This window comes from Microcebus murinus, chromosome 5, assembly GCF_040939455.1.
Source record: "Microcebus murinus isolate Inina chromosome 5, M.murinus_Inina_mat1.0, whole genome shotgun sequence".
Lineage (NCBI taxonomy): Eukaryota > Metazoa > Chordata > Mammalia > Primates > Cheirogaleidae > Microcebus > Microcebus murinus.
The window spans coordinates 59734330-59761255 of NC_134108.1; the positions used below are offsets into that span (position 1 = coordinate 59734330).

At 39.0% G+C, this 26926-nt stretch overlaps 1 protein-coding gene across 1 annotated transcript in view; it reads right to left on the bottom strand.

The window, feature by feature from the left end:
* KLHL32 (kelch like family member 32) overlaps window positions 1-26926 on the bottom strand; it is a 191144-nt gene that overhangs the window by 120990 nt on the left and 43228 nt on the right. The window contains exons 2-3 of the mRNA XM_012769433.3: window positions 21440-21527; window positions 12469-12649 (exon numbers count right to left, since the gene is read on the bottom strand). Coding sequence (XP_012624887.2) covers window positions 12469-12649; window positions 21440-21462 — 204 coding nt within the window. The 5' untranslated portion in view covers window positions 21463-21527. The remainder of the gene's footprint in view (window positions 1-12468; window positions 12650-21439; window positions 21528-26926) is intronic.

Below are 26926 nucleotides of genomic sequence, written 5' to 3' on the forward strand. Positions count from 1 at the left end.
ACCACAGACTGCTGTTAACCAGCACCCTCTGTGTGTTAAAGTCAACACACGCATTCCTCGAACACTCACTGCGCACGTAGAAGGCGCCATGATAGAGAACAATAAAGTGAGCAAGATCCCATCCAGAAAACTAAAACCTTCTCCCTCAGGAAACTGTCCACCTTGTGGGAGAAACTGTATGTGTATAAACAACTAGGACACGAGTATGGGTAGAGCCCACAGATTGTCGTTAACATACCCCAATGAGTGCAAAACTAGGCTTCCCAATACAGTAAATGATAACATCATCCCTCCAGTGCTTTAGGCAAATGCCTCGACATCAGTCCTGAGACCTCTTTCCCTCACATCCCACCACCAGTTCACCAACAAATTCCATGGGCCCTTCCTCCAAAATGCACCCAATAGTCCTCACCACCCCCAGCCACTGAGGGATTATCTTCTCAAAACATAAGTCAGAAAATGTCACATCTCTTTCAAAATCATCCAAGGTCTTCCCATCTCACTGAAAGTAAAAGACAAAACCCTAACCACAGGCCTACAAGGTGTCACACGTGACCCGGCCTCACATCCTTCTAGTCACCCTGCTGGCTCACTCCTCTCACCCCTTTCTAGCCACCAGCCTCCTTGCTCATTGCAAACACTCCTAGTTCCTTGAACCTCAGGCGGTTGTCTATGCCATTCACACTCCCAGAAACGTTCTTCACCAGATAGTAAGTGCTCGTACCTTATCAGTGGGGCCTTCCCAGACCATCCCGTTAAAAAGCAGTAATTCCCACCACCACAACCGCCACAACCGCCTACCTCACCCTACTCTATGTCCTCCAAAGCTTTTAAGCCCATTAGACGAACTTCTTATTTACTTATCTATTGGTTTATAGTCATTCTTTTCCTACTAGAATGGAAATGCCATAGGGGCAAGGAATTTATTGTGTACTTTGCTGTATCTACCATCAGGTAACGTATACATTGCTACATACTCACACTCTAGAACAGTGCCTGACACACAGGGGGCAGTCAACACATTTGAATGAATGAATTCAAATCCATTCTGAACACAGTTGAATGAATGGATGATTAAATTAATGAATGAATGAAAGAGAAAGAAAATTAAGTGAGACGTGTACAGAGTGCAAGCGTACCAGAGGAGAGACTGGAGAGTTAGGAGGCAGGAAGATGCTGACAGAGAAGCTGTCACAGAGGAATGATGTATGGGGTAGAGCATCAAAGGAAGCTCAGAGCTCATATAAAAACCTGGCTTCCTAAAAGGCTGAGATTCAGTTTATATGCTCCTATGTCATTCTGCCTTGAATTATTAATTATGTGGGTATGTTTTTTCTTTTCTACAAACTGTACATTCTTCAAGGGCAAAGAATGTCTGTGTTCATTATGTGTTAACTTGACTGGGACATGGGGGTGCCCAGATATTTGGTTAAATGCTATTTCTGAGTGTGATAGTGTTTCTGGATGACATTAACATTTGAATCAGTAGCCTCAGTAAAGCGGTTTGTCTTCCCTAATGAGGGTGGGCTTCATCCAATCAGTTGAAGGCCTGAATAGAATAAAAGGCTGAGTAAAGAAGAATTCTTTCTCCCTGCCTGTCATGGAGTTGGAACATTGTTCTTCACTTACCTTTGGACTCAGACTCTGACTGGAACTTACACCAGCAGCCCTCCTGGTTTTCAGGGCTTCATACTTCACTTAAACCGTATCATTAGCTCTCCTGGGTCTCTGGCTTGCCAACTGTAGATCCAAGGACTCTCAGCCCCCATAATCATGTAAGCCAACACCTTATATCTACCTATCTATCATCTATTCCTATTGACTCTGTTTCTTTGGAGAACCCAGACTCATATAGCATCCTATTTATTTTTCTTTCTTATAACAGCATCAGTATGCAGGTGCTTAATATGTTGTCTGAATGAATGGCAATACCCTTTAACAGAAGAGCCCACCAGACCATCTTTAGAGTGCTACTCTCCATCCAAAATTACCTACTACTCTTGTTATTCTTAGAATCGCTCAACTTTGAAACTAAGACCTGATTGACAATGACTTTCTTGTATTAAAGCTGTATGTTCCTCGAATGGATATGTTCTGTTTTCACAATCTAACTGTTCAATGTTAAGGGGGGAAAAAGATCCTTCACTGGAAGGTCACCTTTCCTGAAAACAATAAAACAATTAAGAGACAGCTGTGAGGTATCTGCAATATATTTCCTTTCACTTAAAATATTTAATAAATTTTATTTCTTAGAACAGTTTTAGGTTCACAGCAAATCAAAGCAGAATGTACAGAGAGTCACCCATAGTTCCTTCCCCCTCCTCAAGCACAGCCTCCTCCACGTACGTCAACATGCCCCTGCAGGATGGCAAATCAATGAAGTTACATTAATGCATCTTTTTCAACCAAAGTCCATAGTTTACATTAGGGTTCACTCCTGGTGTTGTACATTCTATGGGCATAATGTATAATGACACACATCTGCCTTTACAGTATCATACAGACGAGTTTCACTGCCTTAAAAAGCCCCTGGGCTCCATCCATTATCCTTCTCCCCAGTCCTTGGCAACCACTGATCTTTTACTGTCTCCATAGTTTTGCCTTTTCTAGAATGTCATAGAGTATGTGTAGCCTTTCAGACTGGCTTCTTTCTCTTAGTGATATGAATTCGAGTTTCCCCCATGTCTTTTCATGGCTTGATAGCTCATTTCTACTTATCACTAATATTCCATTGTCTTGATGTATCACAAGTGACCTATTCACCTACAGAAGGACATCTTGGTTGCTCCATGCTTCGGCAATTACATGCAATATTTTTTAGAGAATGTTTTCAAGTAATTAGAATAATGGATGTCGTATATCCAAAAATAATAGTGATAGGAATTATTAGAAAGGAAAAAATTCTCAAAAATTTCATTTCATGTCTAGAATGTGGCAAAAGTATTTCCAATAGATATTATAATCATAATTTAGAGTTAGGGCTAGAGTTAGCTATAGATTATATCTAAAAGTTACAGATTATATCTAAAGAAGCTACAGATTATATCTATAAATTATATATGAAGCTACAGATTATATCTAAAAATGGAATCATGTACCTAACTATATTGCATATTATTTGTACCAGTGCTCCTCAAAGAAGGCTGTCTGCGAACTGCGACTTAAGCATCCAGGACAAGACCAGAAACCCTTACCAGAACACAAATGAACTCACTACATACTTCCTTGAGAAAGACTTCCTGCAAAAAATATTTTGCCATTTGAACAAATACACTGTGTCATGATATAGCTGATACATACTCTGTAGCTTATCAGTGTGGAGAGTTAAGCATTTTGCAGACTGGCACTGGTACATGGACCATACTTTGAGTAGTTTTATATATCACCCCCTAGAGTTAGGCCTCCTTTCCTAACACTTTAAAAAAAACCACCTTGCTGAATTTTTCTGAATCCTCTTTGATCTTCAATAGAATACATCAATCTCTTCAAACACTTTCCTTTTCTGGATTTGATTAAAATGTCCACCCTCATTATGTTCCTACATCTTTGACCCACATCTTCCTTCTCTGGGCCTTTGGCCATCTTCTCATTCTTCTTCTGCCATCTGAGTAAAGGCATCCTTTAGGTTCTGATCACAGACATTTTTTTCCCTGCTCTTCCTTTTCCCTCTTCATATACAATCTCATGTGTTCCTGAGATTTCAACCACCATCTCTGTACAGAAGCTCTAGTGGTGATGCTTTTGTGACCCTTGCAGCACCCAGCAGAATTTTTTTTTGCATGAGTAGATGCTCAGTATATGTCTATGGGATTGAAACAGTTGTGAATTACGTGCACCATTTGGCACTATTATCCACCATGTAGCTTATTTGTTCTTACTACATTAAGAAATATAATAAAGAAGCACATTTATTCATGAAGTAAGCAATAGCTACTGTATTAAAATATTAAATACCAACTAAAATATAAAAAAATTAAAATGTGGATGCTTGAAAAAATATTTAAGATATAAAATATTAGAGGTAAATTATTTCATAGCTGCACAGGGTATAATAAATTTATCATCAGAAAGAAAATACAGCAGTGATAAAATGGTCCTAATCACCTGAATATTTACCTTCTTCTATTGTCGGGAATTGTTTATTACAAAATTCTACCAAATGTGGTAAAAAGAGATGACAATCTGCAAATACATTATTTCCTTGATGTTTTTGTTATCAAAAGTCAAATAAAAAAGGAAATAAACTTTTTTAAAGCAGCATATATTTGAATCACTTTCTCATAGCCTTGTTAATCTGCCCACGAGAAGCCTCCTTAAGTTTTTTTTTTTTTCCTTCCTCTTAGGGTCCTCATAATATCTTCAAAGCTGAATAAAACCTCATTCTCTAGCCATACTCTTCAATTCTGAATAGACACCGTTCTACTTCTTAATGATTTCCACAAATAGGTTTTATAAAAATTGAATGCTAATTTAATCATGTCAATCATGAGTTTACCATATAATACATAATTCAAATATACTGTAAGAATGATACTCTGTTTCCTCTGTGATCAATACGTGAAGCATAGAAGTCAGGGAAAGGAAAGAGAACAGTGTGCAAATATGCCAGAATTAGCAATGCTGTTGTTTTCAGCATAAACACCCGATAATCACAGAATCAGTAGTGCTTGTTTGACCTCAAGCAAAGTAATTAATCACAGGACAGGCCAGTGTAAAATTGACTATGGAAAATATTGAACACCATGAGATTTAATTTTAGTGGCATTCATGCACCAATTAAATAACTGCAGAACAATGCTTTGCTATTTAGGACAGTAGTAGATACTTATATGCTCACAGTAATCATCAAAAAGCTAAACCAAAAATAATCATTCTATATATTGAGCGACTTCGAGTTATTTTACTATCTTTTTCATGTGTTTTTATTTCTCAAAAGAAGATTAGATGTATATTATTCCCAGCTAAAATTTAATTTTTGAGGACCGTTTTAATCAGACTGTGACAATATTACTGCTGCTCAAGTGAGCGGATCCTAATTACAGCATCAAGCCCAGCAACTGTTCAGAATGTGCCCAGAAGAAAGCTTCAGCATGGATGACTGAAAGAAAGACAAAAACCGACTACTAAAAGTCTTGAATATTCATATGGCATTTGATGGTCTACAAAGTACATTTATCTTATTAATTTTATTTTTTAAGCAAAAAGATAATTTACTGGAAGCAACCTCGAGGGAGGTTGAGAAGCAGACTAGGAATAAAGGCAGGAGCTGCAGTCTTGGGGGCTGGAAGCAAAATAAGTGTCAATGCTATGCTGCTGTTTATCCTTTATGTAATAAACACCATGTGTCTCTCCACGTGATTTCTGAGAATTAGAAATATTAATGAAGAGTATAGAAAACAATCAAACAGGAGATGGAATAACCTAACAATGATTTGATTTATACGTTTTAAAGTCAGTAGTGCTATTACTCCCTTCAAATCTTTGCAGGAGACTTTTTCAGGAAATAAGACAAACGAATATGTTAAACAGATAGCATATATCTGAGTGTTTTGGGGGGGGGGGAATTTCTGCGGAGGGGATTGGTGAGTGCTCACAAAAAACTGTGCCAATCAGATAGCAACAGGGAGCATGAAGACAGAGGGTCTGTGGCAGGCTTTAAGGATGCAAAGATCAGAACAGCAAAAGAGACACTGGCCCAACCCCTCAAGAAGGACTTAGAGAAACATCTTCATGCACACAGCCTACCTCATACCTGCCCTGGACAGCACAGCTTCCTTAAAAATGCCTTGTGCCTGCCCTTTCCCCAACCCCTCCAGGCCTCAGGCCTGTGGTCCCATGAACATCCCATTGCTCCCATGACCCTCCAGCCAGGAGCCACACTCTATTAGGTCTTCCCTCTCCCTTGCCATGCGTCACAGCTCCTGCTGACTCCACCTGCTGTGTGTGTCCTGTCCCTCCGACCTCCCCCCAGCCCGCTCCTCAAACATACCTCTTCTCTCCAGCCATCTGCCCCTTGCTGAACTCAGGCCGTCATCAGCTCTTACATAACTGCTCTTCGTGCCCCTAGTGTGAATTTTTAAATTTGGGCCTCCTTTTCTTTATTTTTAAAATGGAGATGATAATACCACTCATCCATAGGTTTCTTTAGAGGATTAAATGAGTCAGTACACACGAAACATTTAGAATAAGTGCCTGGAGCACAGCAAATGAGCAGTAGTAATAATGGCAATTATTATTGTTGTTTTTAATGAGAATGCTGAAGAGGGAACAAGGGATTAAAAACAAGGCTTGAGCCCAAAACACCCCACATACCAATTATACTATATTGCAGTTATTTGTTTATTAGTCTGTAACTCCTACCAGACTATGAACTCACTGTCTACAAAATAGATATGTAACAAATGACTAAATTTTTTTAAATTTCTAATTATATATTACATACTCATTTAATAGCCTTTGATGCCATTTCGATCAAATAGTGACAAGAGAATATATGATTATAAAAATACACAGCACACAGATTTTTATTTTTATCATGGGCTTTATGTACTTCTTTCAAATCTAAAAATTACATAGGCAGAAGCCCACTCAGGCTCTACCGGAAAAAGATGCTCAAATATTTAATTTTCCAAAATGTCATATTTGAATCACTTTACCAACACATATAAGAAGCTATGTTAGACAGTCAAGACATCTGCTTCCCTGGCCAAAAAGTGTAGGCGTTCATGGAGATTTAAGCTGGAGAAAGCAAATGCTAAACAACAGCTTCCAGACTCTATAGGATGGTCTATAACCCAGGGCTGCCTACTCTGGGGCCCTGCAACTAATGATGATGTGTCCCTGCAACTTATATGTCCCCACCATCAGAGGGGCTTCTAAGGGAAGGGGGATGAGAGGCTGACTCGTCCTCAACTCTTACACACTCACTCTAGCCCACAAGGCACCTAATTTCTACTGCCAGCTCTGGTTCAATACTTCCTCATTCAATTGTGTTCAACAGTACTTTGATGGACTTCCTAGTGCTTGGCTAGTCACTGTCCCTTTCAGATATTACTGGTAAAGTAATATCTGCAATACATGGCTGCAATACATGGTACGTAATCTTTAGTTCCTTAGGGGTGATCAGCTGGAAGTTTTAAGATTTCAGAAAAGAGGGACCCTGCATATGAACACAGGGAGGTGGCAGAGGGTGGTGAGGATAAGGCTTCGTGAGGGACATCTTGCTTGTTGGTTATGATAAATCCTGGAAGATGGACAGGGTGGACTGAGAGGACAATAGGAGGCAAGAGGTAGGAAGACTGGTCATTAGCAAAGCTGAGAAGTGCAAAGGCCTTGAGGTGGAACAGAGTGTGTTTAGAGAACAGTGTGGCTGCAACATCAGATGGGGGAACAAAGGGGAGAATGAATGAAGATGAGATAGCGTGAAGGCCGCTCCGGGGGTCTGGCAGGCAGCAAGGCACTCTGGAACACCAGAGCAGGATGTGAAACTCAGTCATGCAGTCATCTGCACCATGGTTTGGACAGGGACAGCCAAAGGAGGAGAAAGGTTATTAATAGATGGCTCCTAGAATGTTATAAGCAAGACAGAGAGAGAGAGAGAGAGAGAGAGAGAGAGAGAGAGAGAGAGAGAGAGAGAGAGAGAGAGAGAGAGAGAGAGAGAGAGAGAGAGAGGTGTCAGATTTAAAAAATGAAAAGATGGGAAAGAATGAAACCAACAAGTTATTGTGACCCATCAAAAGATGGGTGATCCTGCAACCAGCTGACCCTAAAGATGAACTGAACTTTCTTTACACCAACACCCAAGCAGAGCAGGACCAAAAATCCCAAGTTAGTCCAAGGAATGAAACAGCAACATTACTGAAAGTCTACTGTGTATCAGATACTGCACTCGGTGTACATACCTTCTCTCATTTAAATCTCTATGCCAACCCATCCTGAGGGCTGTGCTTATGGCCATCAATTTACAGATGGAAAAACAGATTCACGGAAGTAGGATGACGTGCCCACACTCATAGACTAGACAGTGAGGAGGGTGGATAACCTGACAGATGTTTATTAAAATAGCACCTACTACTTGCCAGGCACTGTGGGAAACAATGGTGAACAGATAGATACAGTCCTTGGCGTTAAATTCAAACTCAGATCTGACTCCCAAGCTCATCCCTTTCTTCCTTCCACCACTACTTTGTACTTTTATAAAAGAAGTCCCTGGTCTGACTCAGTTATAGGATTTGACTAATACCATGCCACCTCCATACTGCTGAAATTAAGCCTAAATTTTTTATTTTTTAAAAAAAAGCATTATTGCTTAGCTGCAGAATATGCTTTTACACTTTCTTTTAAAATTGTGATGATCATAGGAAGTCATAGTACTTTGTATTCAACCACTCATTCATTATTCATATTTTAAGCAAGAAAAACTAACATGAACTTTCAGGTCAACAGAAAGGAACAGTTTACATCAAAGCTTGGGCTTTCTCACTCTTGCAGTCCCATCTTCCCTGAATCAGAACAATTACTATAGCTTCACAATAAACTGCCAGATCAGAGTACAGAGTAAAATCTAGTTACATCAAAGTACTTAATTAACTTGAACAGATCACACTAGAAGGAAAAAAAAAAAAAAAACCTATACAAAATTCACATATTTTTCATATTTAGGATCTTAAAAATTGAAATATACATGGAATTCTATGACAATTAAAAAACATTTCTTCATTCACTGAAGAAATACTTATTAAGCAATTATAAAGCATGAGGCAACATTATAAATGTTGTGAGAGACAAAGCAATTACTATGACAAGATACTATTTCCAGGTATCTTGGTGTTTCAGTGTAGTAGAGCACAGGACAAAGAAAACAAACATAATTCTAGTTTAGGGCATGTGGCTGATGGGAGACAATTCTCCAGGAGTCTCTTCCATTTCTGCATATATTGTCAGTGAGACAAGTATCCCTTGTTCTGAACCTTCTTTTTAAGGATGTTTCTGTAATCCTCCAGAGCAAAGGGCAGGCAGGTTTGCTTACAATCCTAGAAGATTTAGTGTTTCTTTGCAGAGCAGAGGGTAGGCATGCTTACTGTCCAGCACAATAACATCTCCCTCCAGAGCAAAGGGCAGACATGTTTACTACCTGCTATAAAAGATTCTGGTCCTTTAATCACAATGATCCTCTCTTATAACACAACCCGCCCTGTGTGCAGTAATGCAAAACCTGGCCTCTTTGTGCCATCCTGTGGGAACCCGGGCTCAGAGAAAAAAAAAATACTGATACTAAGATACTGCTATTGCTGTAATAAACTATCCTTTGTTTTTGACTTAGGAGTCTCATGTCTTCTACCAGCATCTATAACACTGTGGGGTAAGCCAATTACTTAGCTTGTAAGTAGGATAAAATCAGATGCTTGATAGTTTTTGACAGTGGTAGGCTACAAAAATGACAATAAATTATTATATCCATGCCCTTTAGTATATACCCTCTCACACTGACTCTGGGCTCGGCCATGTGACTTGCTTGGTCTAACAGCTATTAATTAGCAAACGCTATACAAAAAGAAGCTTGAAAAGAACCTGTACATTGAGGCTTGCCCTCCTACCATTCTTAGGATTTAGTTGCCATGTGAAAAAGTCTAGGCTATCTGTTTGTGAGAAATGCATGGCCCAGTTTCCCTTATCACTGCAGCCAACAGCGTACCAATCACCAGACATGTAAACAAGGCCAACTTGGATCCTCTAGCCTCCAACCAACCCTCCAGTCAATCACTAATGCAAGAGTAAATCCAGCAAAGATCAGCTGAGCTAGCAGACTAGAACTATTCGGCTTCTAAGTTTTGGGGTGGTATGTTATGTAGCAAAAACTAATAAAGATACTGGGTACAAGGCAAAAATTACTTCCAGTATAATATCTACATTACAAGCTCCGGTAGGGCTCAGTCTACATCTGGTTAAATACTGTAACTCCAGCACTTAGCACAGTGCCTAGGAAACAGTTAAGTGTCAATTATCCCAACTTTGTTTTGTTTTCTCCATCTGAACAATCAGTGCACAAGTCATTGAATTTCCACCTTACAAACAGGTTGTGAGATTCAAGTATCTATGTATGGAATCCAGCAGAGTGCATAGCTTAAGTGAAAAAACTTGGTACTCAGGAATACAGATACGTGAAAATCAGCTGTTCTACTTAATATCTGGCAGTCCTTGGACAAATTATTTAAACATATTAGTTTCCTCACTTGCAAAACACAAATAATAAAATTTTCTTCACAGGCTTGATGATAAAAGCTGTGGTCCCCAACTTCCGGGCCACAAACTGGGCCGCACAGTAGGAGAGCAAGGGAGCGAAGCCCCACCTGCATCCACAGCTGCTCCCCATCTCTTGCATCACCTCCCGAGCCCTGCCTCCCATCAGATCAGTGACATCAGACCCCCATAGGAGCATGAACCCCACTGCAAACTACACATGCACACTCCCCATGGGAATCCAATGCCTGATGATCTGAAGGGGAGCTGAGGTAGCAACACCCCTACCCCCGCCCCATCCATGGAAAAACTATCTTTCATGAAACTGGTCCCTGGTGTCAACACGGTTGGGGACCACTGAATAGGTATCACAAAGGAGGCACTATCTGTGCACAACCTACCAAAGTATGAGGGGCATTATGGTGGAAGAGATGAAAAACTAGGAATAGCAGCAAACACTGTTAAATGCCAAGAAGTGAAGTGGTTTCTCACACCCCCATGCATGCACTCACTCACATCCTCTCTCCTCTCTCTTACACACATAAACACATGCACCAAATCAAACCATTTCCCAAAATTAAATTCAAAACCCAGTAGGCAGAGACCTCAGTGGAAAGATGCTAGCACCAAGACTACCTCATGGTCTACAAAAAAGAAAAAACTCCTTATATAATGTGCACACAATCCAAAGTGTTTTGTTGATTCAAAAGCCCCTCTGAATAATATAACCTTTCTGGAAGATTAATACCTGACAATGTGAGGGTGTGTAAAATGTATCATTATATTAATGGAACTAAAAGATTACAGATATTCTGCTTCATTTCTGAAGTCTAGAATTAAATCTCTACTTTTTATTTTAGAAACAGACATTTCAAATAATTGCCTCTTTATCCTCTACATTACTCAGTTTTATCACATTTAAAACAATTTTTTTAAAAGGTTTTCTTTTATAATTTGGCATCTTAGAAAATTCTCTGTGACTGCTAGTTGGCAACTGAGTACAGATGACATTATTTCTTAAACATCAAAAATAAGATTATTATTACAAATATCCAAACCAACCAACAAATTGACCGTGGGCCTAAGTTGGTTGCTGTATTATTTTGAGACTTTGGCAAGAGAAATAGAAAAAAAAATTACAATTAAATTTATATTTTCATTTATACAGAGATTCATACTGTTATGTTTCAAAAGTATAATCTAGTCACTAGTTAACTGAAATAACATGGAAAAGGAAATTAAATAAGAATTAAAATCATATATATTTTCAGAAATTATTTCAAAAAATTCTGGTTAATACTTGTTCAGCTTTGCTTTCTTATATTCATATACGAGGTAGAACAGCATGCTGGTTAAGAGTCAGACATGGATTTCAATTCCAGATCTGCCATTTAGGAATCGTGTGACTTCTTATTTAACCTCTGAGTTATTGCAGATTACTTAGCCTCTGAGATTCAGTTTCCTTATATGGAAAATGGCGATTTGAATAGTATGTATATGTTTGTACAAAGGGTTGTTGTGAGGATTAAATGAGATACACATACAAAGTCCTTTGTCCAACACCTGAATCACAGGAAGTGCTAAATAAGTGGCATTTAGTCAGCTATAACCATAATGTACACTTTCATCTTCATAAAAGCAACAACCTTATCACCACATATCATTAGCTGTTGGGAACCAAACTCCAAAGTTCTACTAAACAAGCCAATGTGTCTTTTTCGGCCACAGGTGTCAACCATAAAGGTCCATTAGGCCAACTGCATCTCTGTCCCTGGAGTAAATAATCAGAAAGCATTAAGAACACGTATAGAAAATAAAAAGTCAGGAACACTGCACGCATTTAGAGACATTTTTATTTTAACAAATTGTATTACAGATTGTTCTCCTGATCTTGAATCCAGAAATATCCCTCCCTCAGCCCGCACCCCCATACAGAGCACTACGGTGCCACGTTTTCTCACAGTGGTCAAGTGCCAAAGGCCCCTCGGCTCAGATGCGAGGGGAGGTCTGCTCTCCAGCAGAGGGACATCCAGGTGGCCAGCCCAGGGAGCACCCCAACAGGCCCCAGATCACATTCTGCCCAGGAAAGAACACAGGTCCCCAACATTTACAACTCTGGGGTGGGGGTAGCATCTAATTGTTTTGTGGTTGAGGAACAATTCCAGAAACACTGTCATCCTCTGTTTATTGATACCTTAAGAGAAACAAACACAAACTACCCTGACTCACCCGGAAATAGTCACTGCACGCTGCCAGGACTGCCTTGTGAGCATGGAATTTCTGCTCCTCAGCGATCAGGGTGACGTCGCAGAGGATGCCGTCACTCCTCTGCTGATTCAGTGCTGCCAGGACACTATCATTGTGAGATTCGGAGTGGCAAAGCCTCTGGCCTGTCAGCATTTCTTGAATACTGCAAAGGAGAGCAATCAAGTCAACGTTCTTCCTTTCACCAGCCCCTCTGCCCTATGCTCTCTCCTCCCTCAGCACCTGCTGAGGTGACACGGGCTCATGCACTGGACGAGCAGGACCTTCCCGTGCCCCACTTTCTTTCTTTCCACCATTCTCTTCCTCTCCTTTCTCTGGTCCTCTCTTCTCCTCACCCCCATAGGGTCTTGCTCTCTTTTACTAGAGCCCCTCTTTCTGAATTTGTGTTTGTGTGTCCATCTATGTCTGCATACTAGCCCAGGCCTGCAGACCTGTGAGCCTCTTTTCCTGGGCCCAGGTCCCCTCAGTGCATAAACATCTGTGAGTGCGAGACTTTCTTTAGATGTGTGTCCGAACGCATGTACATGAGTGCACGCGGCCCTTCCCACTCTGTGACCTGCTTCTCTAACTCTCTGAATCCTTCTCCAGCTTTGTACCTTGCCATATCTTCTCACAGGACACAATACTCCATTAATAAATACAAGCAAACTAAGCAAACACTAGTTAGAACAAAAAGTGCTGCAAGTGACCATTCCATGTAGAAGACAATTAAACCATAACAGCTTATTATTAAACTTGGGAAATTATGCACCGTAAGAATAACAGCAAAAGAAATGCCATTGTAAATGAAAACGAACTTAAAGCTGACAGTAAAATTTATCCATATTGTCAGCCTTCAATGTCTATGTGTGATCATTATACTAGATTTATAAATGACTACACAATTCTATTTTATTTTCTATTTTGTGAGATTGCTAAACTTACCCATTGTGAAACTTACTCCTTCAATCTCTATCCCAACCTAAAACATTTATTTATCCTTAGGTCCTTTCAAAACTTCTATGTGAAACTCTAGATTGTTCTAAAATAATGCCATAAACACAAAATGTAACTGAATTTATAGATAGCTATGGACAATTCCAGCTTAAATCAAGGAAAATCTCTAAAGTGCTCTAAGATCTCAGAACTGGTATAGGACTAAGATGGCTGATCTGTGCCAGTAATAAGTACCCCCAGGATGAGAACAAGGGCCATCGAGCCCTATTTCTGGCCAGCAGCCTGTAGTCAAAGCTGAGTAAAGATATCACAGGGATGAGTGAACCTTGTTTCTTCCCCTGATAATCCCTCTCTTTGAGTGTGAAAGAGCTGCCCAGAGGAGCCAGAGATTTACCACCTGCCTAGTCTGCATGGTTGGTTTATTTAACAGGGCTCTGTCCAGCCTGTGGTGCCAGTTGGCTGGTAAATTACAGTTAAACACAAATCACCACCTTAAAATTAACCAAATGCTTCCCGTGAAAATGCCAAAGTGTGGTCAGCAGCAAGTTTTATTGGATGGTGTTGACTGGGAAGCATCAGAAATGTCAGAACTATGAAAAGAAAAGAAAACTGACAAAAGGTGATGAGATAGGAAGTTCTCGAGGGAAGGTAGAAGGATTATTTTCTGCTGAAATGTAGCAGTGAGCTTTGAAATGGTTCCTGTCATCAAATTTATTCATGTAGTGGCTCAAGCTATGGCACACTTTTAAAATCAGTAATTGAGAACTGCATTCAGAAATATAGTTTTTTATAAATTCTATGCAAAGCCTAGAATGGAGATTAATTAGCACCACTCAGTTAAAGAAATGAAGAAACAGAATAGTAATAGAAATACAGCTAAGCAAAGCTTTACGATACGCTTTGAAAAATCTTTCCTAAATGATGCCATTTTTATATATTTAACAAACACATAGTGTTTATCTTGTTCCATGAACTATTCTTAGTGATTTACAATGATTTATTCATTTAGTCTTCATAACAACCCTATGAGGCAGGTACTATTAATACCTCTATTTTATAGATAAGAAAACTGAAGGTCCAAAATCAGGGACTTTGAAAACATATAACCAAGAATACAATAATGTAATTCCTCCTCCTGTTTACAATAAAAAAAAAAGGTAATCTGTAAAGATCTCAAAAATCTATGCTTGAGGGGAAAAAAATCACAAAGTCCCTATTAATTTTATATTTATATTATATATAATTAATCTAAAAATTGGCCTTTCAGAATAATACACATGAACATAATAACATGAGATAGCAGTAAGAAATGCTTGATGTCATGCTTCAAAAACATTTATCTTCATACTGTTACTAAAAGTTTAAGGATAGAAAATAGACCATAATTATTATAACCTTAGAGAATGTATTTGAAACTTTCATAACTTCTTTTCTCTCCTTTTATATCACCTTAAATGTTAAATAAATGTATTTTGAAGTTTCATTTGTAGTGGAACAGAATATATTAAAATAATTGCCTTAAAATGTTTCCTTACTCATTTTCCAAATATAGTGCCACAATTCCTCTCCTCATTATTAAGACTGAATCAGTATTTGCATTTTAGATGTCTACTGAGCGTGAATAAATCTTGCCAGGGAAAGAGCAGCTGTAAACTGAAATTTGGCAAAGAATAAAAGGCTCAGCTTTGAAACAATAGTAATGCTGCACGATTTCACAGGATCATTCAGCTGGGCTTGAAATATTCAAGCTTAAAGAAAACAAGACACTAAATATTTAAGACAACACTTGGCACAAGATCCCAAATATTTTGGAACCAATATGTTAGGAATCCTTAAAAGCAGAAACAAATACTCCAACATTTGGTAAGAAATAAAGGCTTATTAATCAACAAATTATTATTGTATTCTGAAAGTAACTTCCCACTCAACTCTCAGATGTAAATCTGCAAGAGACCTCAGCCTTCTAAATGTTAAGGCACATGTGGCCACAGAACACAGATGGAAGGCGACAGGCCCATTTTATGAAGCCAGTAATCATAAACCACGGAGGAGATGAATCAACAACTATAATGTGCAACATCTAAATTAAGATGGGGAGCAGACACATGCTTGCAAACAGCTCCCTTGGCATCAATAACATATATTGAATTAGCAAACTAAACCTCCCAACTTAGAGCAATATCCTTCCATTATTTAAGAAACAAAGAAAAAGGATAAAAACCCATATCCTAAAATTTCTAAATTACTGGAAAAAGACATAAAGCAGGAGCCACATTTCTCAAGGGAATACAGATTTGAGCATCAACCTAAAGTTGGGAAAGTTCTTCTATAGAAGCAATGCTGCCACTTCCAAATTCATAAGTGAATGCAGAGTGTCCTGGCTTTCCCAATGCAACTCTGATACCCTTTTCTCTGAGGGATCCCCTAGAACTGCATTGTCCAGTACAGTGGCCACTAGCTACGTGTGGCCATTCAGCACTCAAAATGTGGCTAGTCGAAATTGAGATGTGCTGTAAGTATAAAGTGCACACTAGATGTCAAAGACAATATGAAGAAAAGAATGCAAAATATCTCATGAATGTTTTTGTATTAATTGCACATTTAATTTATAATATCAATATTTGAGGTATATTGAGTTAAATAAAATATGTTATTAAAATTAATTTTACCTGTTTCTTTTCACCCTTTTTTTAAATGTGGCTGCTTGAAATTTTAAATTATATATATGCTTCCTAATTATGGTTCTATTAGATGGTCTACAAGTTCACAGTGTGATATATCACTCTATTTCTTTCCACTTGAACTTTGTAAGGGCTTTAGGCAACCCCCATCAGCTGCCAATGAGGACTGTGGTTCTTGTATCTAGCAGGGCCCAGACTAGGCCCTGGTGCAACAGCAGAAAGCCCCAGCTTCCATGAGCAGCAGATTGCTTTTTAGTAATGCCAAGGAGCAACCATTTGATCAGCCATATGTCAGTATTAAGTAATGGGGAGATAAATAAATGAGGTCTCAAGAAACAGGACTATTCATGACTTTAAGCCTTTAACTTTCATTCTTGAATTGATCACAAAAACTAATAAATCACATGCACAGCATGATGTTCATAGTATCGTACGCTCTACTCAAAGAGAATCACTGCTTTAGTGAAAATCACTACTTTGACTTCCTAGAGTTAACATTTTTTTAGTCACAGAAATCCCACAGGGTCTCATTTTCATAAAATAAATTTTGAATGAGTTCATTCGGTTTTTAAGATGTAAATTCTGAAACAGCTATATGGTTTTAAACATCTGCATTCAAATTTAAAAATTCCAGTCAATTTCTATATCATTGTTTACCTACTACTGAGATATACAAAAAGTATGCAAGTAGTTTTCAAGTAAAACTATCAATAAGGTGTTACATACTTACATGTCAAAAACAGTCAAGTAGCATAAAAACCCTCATTTCTTAAATAGACTACACAAGAAAGAAAAAGACTGGACAAAAAAAATCTGGTTGTAATAGAATTATGCATGATTATCTCAATTAAGTCTACATGTGAACTATTGAGTGTCCTAATCATTTCAGTTATATCATCAAAATATTTTTATACAAATTACATGTATTAGTATTTTTAAAATTCTATTTAAGTGGGCAGGCAATTAAAATATTCTGTAATAAAACTTACTTTTATTTTTATAGAACACTTTATAATTTATAAATACTTTTAAATGAATGCTAATAATAGCAATGGTATAATAATAAGTAAAGAAGATATAATATGGTTAGAGAATGATTAAGCAATAATGAAGACTATATAGATGGGAAATTAATTATAATTGAACAGTTTTATTTCCTTCCTTCCCTCATTCACTCACGCAACAAATATTTACTCAGCCTGTGGCAGGTATTGTGCTAGGTACTGGGGAGAAAACGCTGAGTAAACCATATGTGGTAGCAGCCCTCATGGAACATTCAGTTTAGCAGGGAAGTTACACATTAATCAAATGATCTGGCCTTCCTGAGGAAGTAATACTTGAGCTGCAGACTGAAGAATGAGACCAAGTTACCCTGGCAAAAAAAGAGAAGGTTTTCCAGGCAGGAGGACAGCAAACGCTATGATCCTGTGGCAGGACAGAACACGGCCCTTACACAGTGTGCACGGAATGTTAACAGCCAGAACCCTGAAGACAAAGGAGAGCGTGGTACAGGTGAGCATCAGAGGCCAGAGCCTACCTGTACAGGACTTTGGGGCCAGGTTATCCTAAGGGCAATGGGAAGTCACAGCAAAGATCACTCAGGCTGCAGCACTGAGAACAGTCAAGGTGCCCGGGACAGACTAGCACAGACCTCGATTGTGGCTGTCCTTAGGTGAGTGATGGACCTGTGCCTTGGACAGGGGCATGAAGACAGAGTTTCAGAGAGGTGAATGGGTGTGAAAGCTATTTAGAGGGAAAATCTACAGGCCTTGGTGATGGGCCAGATATGGAGGGGAGTGGGAAGGAGATTTCCAGGAAGACACCTACATTTCAGAATAGGAAACCAGTGGAAAAGGATTAGAATTGCAGAAGAGAAAGATGATGAATCTGGTTTGGGACATGTTAAGTGTGAGTTGTGTTTAAGACACCCAGGCACAGATGTCAAATATGTAGTTTGATTCATGGATCTGGAGCTCAGAAAGAAGTCTTGGCTAGAGAAGTAAATCTGTGACTCATCTGCATAGAGTGGGTTACAGAAGCACAGCTGTGTCTCAAGAACACAGTTGAGAGACGACCAGCAGCACAGGCTGCTGAGAAGATAAGGAAGATGGGATTCAAAGCACAGAAGCAGGACTGGGCTTGGTTCTGAGAAAAGACTGGTCGCTTGAGTAGCAGGAAATAAGCGGACCAGAAACAACATACTAAAACTCAGCATTGTTTGGTTTGTTAAATCTAAGTATATTGTGGAGTCAGTCTCCACTAGACAATGTAGTCATGGAACTATGAATAGTTGGGTTCATCTGGATTGGGACTTTCAAATGTAAAAGGGTCACAGAGTTAGTGAATTTAAAAGGAGAGCTTTATTTCTAAGGGAATTGTGTCCTACAGACAGGAAGCGTTTTTGGTTTTCCCACCAAAACCATAAAGTCATGCTTCAAAGGAGAGAAAGAAGTAGGTATATATGTTAGATGGGGCGGCAGGGTATACATATTCAATAGGATGTAAGAAAGTTCATGAATATTCATGGTGAAAACCCATACACATAAGCATGAGGTTTACATGTAAGTAACACATGGATACCTATGACCCATGTTCTCGTTGAAGTAGTTTTTAAGTCGTTGGGGCCGAGATTTAACATTTAAATGAATTAAAATTAGGTCTCATATATAAAAAGGTAAAATTCAGGGCACAAGTCCACGAACTATACATCCTCAGGAGACAGGCCAAAACTCTCTGCAGCTGGCAGTCATCCATCAAGAAAATATTATTTGTGGTGCAGAAGAGTTGACATTTCAGAACCATAAAAGCAGAAGGATGGTGCAGGGTGGCCAGATGAAGTAAGGAGGGATCTTCTGCCCTTTTGTTTTTCTCAAGCTAGTCTCTGATAAAGTCTAGGAATGATTACTAACACATTGGGGGTGAAAATAAACAAGACATGACCACTCTCTCATCCTGCCATGCTGAGCGCTTTAAAATTTGGTGTTTTTACCCAAAAGAGTGGGTCCGTTAGTCTCTTGGAAGGGTTCAGAACTTTTATTGTAGTCCTCAGGATCTTCTCAAGAAGTGGTAGAATCTAAGCAAGAGTGATAGAATCTAAACTGGTTAAGAAGGGAAATGAAGGAAAGAAAGGCTTGGTGGGTTGGTAGAAAACAGCAGGTCCAGTAGATGAGACAATGCAGTAAGGTCAAAGTATAACCATAGTGAGGAGAGGTACATCAGCAAGCTAGAAGGACAGGCAGCTATGGTAAGAGTGATATGGCTGATGCAGTGATTTCAGAAATAGAGCAATCACTGGGGATGACAAAGACAAAGGTGTGACTGTGGCAGCAGGTGGCTGAAAAAGGAATTCTTTGGAGGTAAGCAGGCTGAGAGCCTCAGGGCCACAAAGTTGGATAGATCTTCCGTGCTGACACTGAGGGCTCTGGGGGTTATAAGGGGTTTGTGATGGGGAGGAAGATGGCAACCAGATAAGTGCACAGGGCTCAGTACAAGAGGGGCAATGAGGCTGACCACAGTAAGAAGAGGAGAGGGTGAGAGAGATGAAGAATGCCACCTTCAGAAGAGCATGCCTTTGTTGTTTTCATTGCTGTGGCTTTCCTAATTAACCATGTTGAGGAGTAATGATCTGGAAGCCAAATTACATCCCAAGGTAACTACAATCTCTCTAGGCATTCCTGAAATATATGAGATATGAAGAAATAATAACACCACTACTTGAGAGGGCTACAAGAGAAGTGGTCTTCAGGGGACAGCAGGTCTCAGTGAAGTGGAATGTGAACAGAGCTTTTGGGGAGGAGGGAGATGATAGTGTAGGATCATACTGCTACATTCCACAAGACATAGTGGTAGAGTCTGAGAGGTCGGAAGGGAGGGCTCTGGGTTGAAGCAGAGAAGGAGAGACCGTTATAGAAATTATTCTGCTGTGGAGGACAGCAGATGAGAGCTGATGATGGTGGCATGAGAGCTGATTAATAAAAATAAGAATGGCAGACTTAAAGAAAAAAAATCATTTTAAGAATGCACACTAATCTTGGTAGCCAGAAATAAATAACTTGGCTGAGGTGGTGGCAGATAGATACCATGGTCTCCATGTGCTATACTGGCTGCACGCCAGATCTAGAGCAGGGTTTCTCAGCCTTGCTACCACTGACATTCTGGCTAGATCGATTTTTGCTGTGGGGGGCTGTCCTATGTATTGATAAGATGGTTAGCAGGATTCCTGACCAATTTTACCCCTACTCCCAGTGACAAGCAAAAATGCTGTCATTTTGTCAACAATGTTGTCATTGCACAATGTGCACTGGTGGCAAAATCATCCTCCACTGAAAATCACTGATGGAGAGCAACAGACTCACATGGGGAGTGCAGAGGTATTACACCTGGTATAGCAATGTCACCATTTCTGAACACATTTCTGGAACTAGTCATCTGTAATAGCTTCAGAGTCGTGAAAGGAAAGAAGCTGGTCTCATTATTTAACAGGCCCAATTCTTTAAAAAATGTATATTCCCCAGGTTTATCACATCTCTTATTCTTTGCTATGAAGATCTTTTGACTGTTCCCTGGAGGATGCCTCAAACTTATCTCCAGTGAGAATATTCAAACAAACGTCATGCATTTTCTCATTGGCTGCCCCCGACTTTCTGGAATGTGCCAAGCTCCCTCCTGCCTCAGGGCATTTTCCCCTTCAGATCTCAGGTTAGAGAGCACTTCCTCAGGAAGGCATTTTCTTCTCTTCTCCATGGTGTACTTTTCCTTCAGAGCACTTTTCACAATTATATTCGCTTCATTACGGGTGTGACTGTTTGTTAATATGTGTTTCCTTCATAGAATACACATTTTAAGAGGGCAGGAACCGTATCTGTTTTATTCATATAGCAGGATCCTCTGCACTAGAGTGGTTGACTCAATAAATATCCACGAAATACTTGAGAATAAGCATTGCATTCCTCAAAGGGATTATTTTAAAGGGGACAATATTCATATATATGTATGTAGTTTTTTGATTCTTTTTTCTAATTATATATCTTTATAGCAGTATACCTTTTGTTCAAGGGAGGTGAGCATCATAAATAAGAAAAAGATTTTAAAAAGTAGTATCATATAAAGAATCATGAAACATATGTAGGTTTGACCAGTAACTAGGTCATAGCAGTTCGTCCTTGTGCCACCATAGTAAACTCACAAAAGCTCTGAGTAGTTTGTTTATTCCTTCAAATATGTGTTAAGCCCCCTGCTTTATGCCGGGTCCTAGAATGGGCAGTGCAACAATGTCCCGGCTTACAACACTAAGCAAGGACACATTATACAGGGTGTACCTGAGGCAGCATTCAGACGGCATTCTCCAGCTGGGTTCCTCAGGCTCTCAGTCTTAGAAGTTTGCAGAGGAATCAGTAAGCATTCCAGCTGAATAAAACAAGAAAAAAGAATACATTGAGCTATATGCAAAAAAAAAAAAAAAAAAGCAGCATGCTCTGGGTCTTCATCATGCTAAAGCTGATGAAGGATCCCAAGGAGGCAGCTTGGAGAGTTTTACCATTGACACAGAACATTCTACACAAGGCTCAAGCAATGGTTCTAGATTTTTTCAAGTTTTTTCACATTGTTGAAGCCTCAAGCCTCAAAGACTAGGAAGTAAAGTGTGTTCGAGAATCAACAATAGCAACTTCAATTAAAAGTTGAAGTAAAAATTAAAACATCAGATAGCAAAAGGGAAAAATGAAGATTTGATAATATAAAGCTATAAGGGTCTAAACCACAAATACTAGTTGATTTGTCCTTCATAGAGATTTTACTTTCCTTGCAAACATGATTACTGACATTAAGTTAAAATAAGTACCTTTTGGCTAAGCAGAAATATGATTTTCTACTCAAAGAGCAGATTTCTGAAAAATTAGATGGAAAAAAATAACACAAAGAGAAGATAAAAATTAGTAAGAAATGAAAAATGGATTCTTACAGGAACTTCAGGATTAGCATAACTGAAATATATAATAGGATGCAGTTGACAGGCTTGAAATTGTTCCTTGGCCATATACTTACTTACTTAGTCCCTGCCCCACCTTTGCCTTTGTTTTTAATCATTGAAGTAACTCTCAACAGAAAAATAAATTATTTCAATAGTCTCAGACCTGGTCCATTGACTACATTTTACAACTCTCATTGGAGGGGCTAGCTCCCATTCTCAAATATACCCAAGTGGCAGAATTAATTATAATCTGGATAAGCTAAACTGGCTTCCTTCTGTCTCAATTTTATTTTGAAAAGCAATAACAGGATGAAAATGCTTATGAAAAGATTATGTTAAGCTGTGCCTATTTCTGCTGATTTGTATAAAAGAGAAAGCTATGATTTGCAATCTGACTAAAATATAGTATGTGTTAAATTGTATACAAAGACTCAATTAGTATGATTGCATAATACTTCACGTAATATATCATATTTGGTTAAATATTCCATTTTATTTAACATTAGGTTGTTTTGAACATTTTTCATAGAATTATATTTTTTTCTTATTTTCTATTTTTAATTATTAAAAATAGGACATCTGTACTTTCATTTATTTGTAATTTAAGTTTTGACAAACCTAAAAGTGTCATTTTTAATCGATTCATTATGACTGATCATCATAGGCGGTCAGAATAATTCAAGGCAGGCTGTTTTATTAGCTAAGAGATTTGCTTAGCAACCTAATGTTGCTACAGTTTCCTTTCAGAATCCGGGTTATAAACCCCAGGCTCTTATAGCCTAACACAAACTTCAACAGAGATGGACACTTGAGCTTTAAAACTGAAGGAATATTTATTATTATAGGGAGATGAAAAAGCTTAACGTTTCCAAGAGTCTAATGTTTTCAAAACACTCCCAATAATCAAGTGCATGGAGAACGAAAATCCTAAAAGTTAAAATAATCCAAAATTAAAGGGCACATATACTTTGATATTTTTCATTCTAAACACAATTATTAAAAATCATAAGATAAATGAAATTGCCTTCTACAGACATTTATTGTTTGGAGATTAAGTCACTAAATTAGCTCTTCTCTAAATGAATCTAATTGCAATCTGCTACATCTTACAAAATGTAGTGAAATGGATACCATTTTAAAGGTGAGTTAATATGAGTTAAGGATGAGTCACCACAGAAAAAGGTTTGATATTATTTATTTACTATTTTACTGCATATTATTTACTATTTTCTAAATATATTTCTTGTATTAAAATTAAAACTTGTGGGCAAATATATTTGTTTTTATAAAAATTTCCCTTACAGTTAGTACAATGTACAGCATGGCTACTTGTAAGCTCTAGCCAGAAAGACCTCTACTCCTTCTTCCCACCTCCTTACACTTTTTCCCATGCTTGGGACATGGATTACTTCCTAACCCAAGCCTCTTAACTCTTCCCATAAGCTTAGGGAGATCCAGGCCAGTCTCCTGCTATTCCCCTCCTTCAAATTCAGAAATGATTCAGAGCTAGGCCAGCCTGGCAGAGCACTATAAAGCAGAGCGCTAAGAAGAAAGGCTAAAATTGCCCTCCAGGTATCCAATAGCTCACACACTATTGGAGACACAATCACATTTATCACAAACCCTGAGGGGAGTGCTACATGGAGTTGGAAGCATATGGGGTGGCTCTTTTTCTGTGAATTGAGAGTGACCACCTTCAAGGTCTCTTAGCTGTGACCATCTACAATTTTCTGAGCCCACTGGAATGACAAAGAATCTCTTCCTTGACAACCAAATTCTATCAAGCTCCTCTAGGTTCTTTGTTCACATAGGTGATGTCATTGGGTATATCTTCAAGAGTTTTGTAGTCAAACACTGAACAGATACTACTGTGGTGAACAGAGAATTTATTAATTTCACCAACTTAAGGACATAAAAAATACTTATAAAAATAGTTACAAAAACAAACATTAAAAAATTTTAAGCATCTCTTGATCAGCTTCTCAGCTCAGCTTAATGAACTAGGAAAGGAAGGAGGGCATTTTCCCCTGCAGCAGAACCGCTATAAAAGAACAAGGCAGGGAAGGGTACCAGAATATACCACCCCAAAATATGCCTCTTTAGCACATGGATTATTTTGAGCTAAAGGCCATTGAGAAACAGCAGATGCAGGAAAAGCTCTAAACATAAAGCACAGTTTTCCTTTTGTAAAGAAAATTTACATTTATAAAGGAAATTTCCATTTGTAAAAGGTCTCTTCCTCTCTGTAGCAGGAAGTGGAGGACTCTTAACAACTCTCAACAATGGAAAAGGCACTGACTTCAATCTGCATAACAAACCTTACTAACCAATTCTTATTTGCCATACTTCTCCTGGTCATCATTCCATAGCTCCCTCTGTGATCCAGAAGCCCAAAACCCCTTTTCCTTTGATTAGCCTAAGATGGTACATAGGGCCAAGTTCTAACCATGCCTTTGGGGTACTCATCGCTGGATGCTCCCATGTATGTGCAATGCACATTTATTAAAACTTCTGTTTGTTTTTCTCTTGTTAATCTGTCTTTGCCAGTCTAATTTATAGGAACCCAGCTGGAGACCCTAACATGGATAAAGAAAAAAGGATTTTTCCCCTTCCCCTACGGCAAATACAGTGCTTTCCATTAACAATGTAAAGTTTGGCGGGGATACTTCTCAAAGCATGAAATTATTAGATAGCTAGCATGGAATTCCGGGTCTCCTAGGGATGAAAGTGGGCGCTTTGTTTTGGTGCAATTGTCCTACCTGGGAAGAAGGACAAGGGTGGGCCCCAGGTCCCTATCTTGGTCCTGCCCTACCTTGATCCTGCCCTGAGCTACTGCCATACCTGAGGGAGGAGGGAATACTCTATGAATCTGCCAATCAGAACTCAGCGCACCAACTACAGAAGAATGCAGAGGACTCTAGTCCACGGGCCAAGCAGCATAGGTACCATAGAGTCTGGCAGTGACCTAGAACACCCCATATGCATAGTAAAACTCAGGTAATGCAACCCCCAACTGTCCAAAGTGGTTCCATGGTGACCTCTGAACCACGAGGGAGGTGCCAATCCAGGCTCTACAAATAAGATGCAGATCATAATCAACTCCTTTTTTGCCCTTCCTTTTGTTCTCCCTTTGTTGCAACAGTGGGTCCGGTCATTATCTGTGGCCTATGTATCATGCTGTCTCTGTAAATCTATATCTTGCTCTTGCTCTATAATCCTATCTCTCTCTCTTTAATAAACCTCATTTTTGTGCTAGCCTTACCTTTGGTGCATCTGGTCATTCTTCAGCCATGAGTACATCAAGAACTGACATTTCAGACTGAAACCTGACACACTGACCCCCAAAAGACTAGTAGCACAAATTTCAGTCTTTGTGGTTAATAATAAAACCAAATAACTCTAGCTTGCAAACAAAAATAAAGCAAATATTTCACACAATGGAGCTATGTTCACTTATCAATTTACCATCATGGTAGATGGTCCACACTCAGCTAGTTACCCTTTCCAAGCCTCAATTTCATTTTCTAAAATCACAGATATCACCTGGTCACAGCTAGGTCAAGGATTGATATGTCGCAGGGTCTCAGTAAACATCAATTGTGTCTCCTTTTACTATACATACAAATATAAATTACATAGCAGTTTGCTCAGGTAACAGGTATGCAAGTGAATTTTTTCTTGTGTTTCACTGTTTGCTAACTCATTTCTAAGATTTCTCTAGGGCCCCCTTGGCCAAGAGGGAATCTGTTGTGTCAGTTGGGAAACTAAGGATTTTATTTTTATTTCCCGTTTACTCCTTTTGGCCAAGAGGCAGCATCAATGCCCAAACTATTTATCTTGTCTCATTGTGGCCAAGGTAGTAATGGCTACCTGCCCCAAATCCATCCAGGCCCTTGGTGGGACTGCTGTGACCACAGGACTTAGAGCCCAAAGGCTAATAGCAAATTAAACATTCTAGGCCAGACAAGAATGGAGGTGGGCAGGTAATCATTAGCCCTTAAAAACCTTTTAAGCAACATAGCCAAAAACCAAAAGTCAAAAGCAAAGTTATAAAGTTAACTTATCTATAAACATTGAACTACAGTAATTTTGGTCTTAGTTACAGACTGGCAGCAATTAGCTATTATGAAATAAAATAAAATTTTAAGGTTCACCACCCCCCACCAGCTGACTGAATGTCCCTCGTGGCCAAAGGAATATCCTCAAACTAAAATGTCTGCCAGGAGGAGTGAGGTCAGACATGTCTCATCATGCCCCCCTCCCTTCTTGGAGACATCCTTTGTAACCCATTAACAAGCCTGAGGGTATGCAAGACAAACCTGCAGGTCCTCAATTTACACAACAAATCTATGTCAGGTGGCTTATCTCTGATGACAGCTCCTTATGTTGAAACATTCCAAGCCTTTAGACAAAGCTTCATGTCTTTAATCAATTACATGCCAAAGAATCTTTAAACTCACCTATAACCTATAAGCCCCCCCTCACTTCGAGATGGCCCACCTTTTTGGGCCAAGCCAATGTATGCCTCCCACATATTGATTTATGACTTTACTGTAACTCCTGTCTCCCTGAAATGTACAAAACCAAACTGTAACCTGGCCACGGTGAGTACACTTGCTCAAGGCTTCTTGGGAGTGGCTCTGGGTCATGGTCCTCAAATTTGGCTCAGAATAAATCTCTTTAAAATTATTTTACAAACTTTGGCTTTTTTTCATTGACACTTATGTAAGATATAAGTATTCTGTTAAAACCATTTGAGCTAAGAAATTTAGAGACTTGTTGTGCAGGGACATTTTTTACAGTCTCTTTAGTAATTTGTCCTAAAGTGGTTGATAAA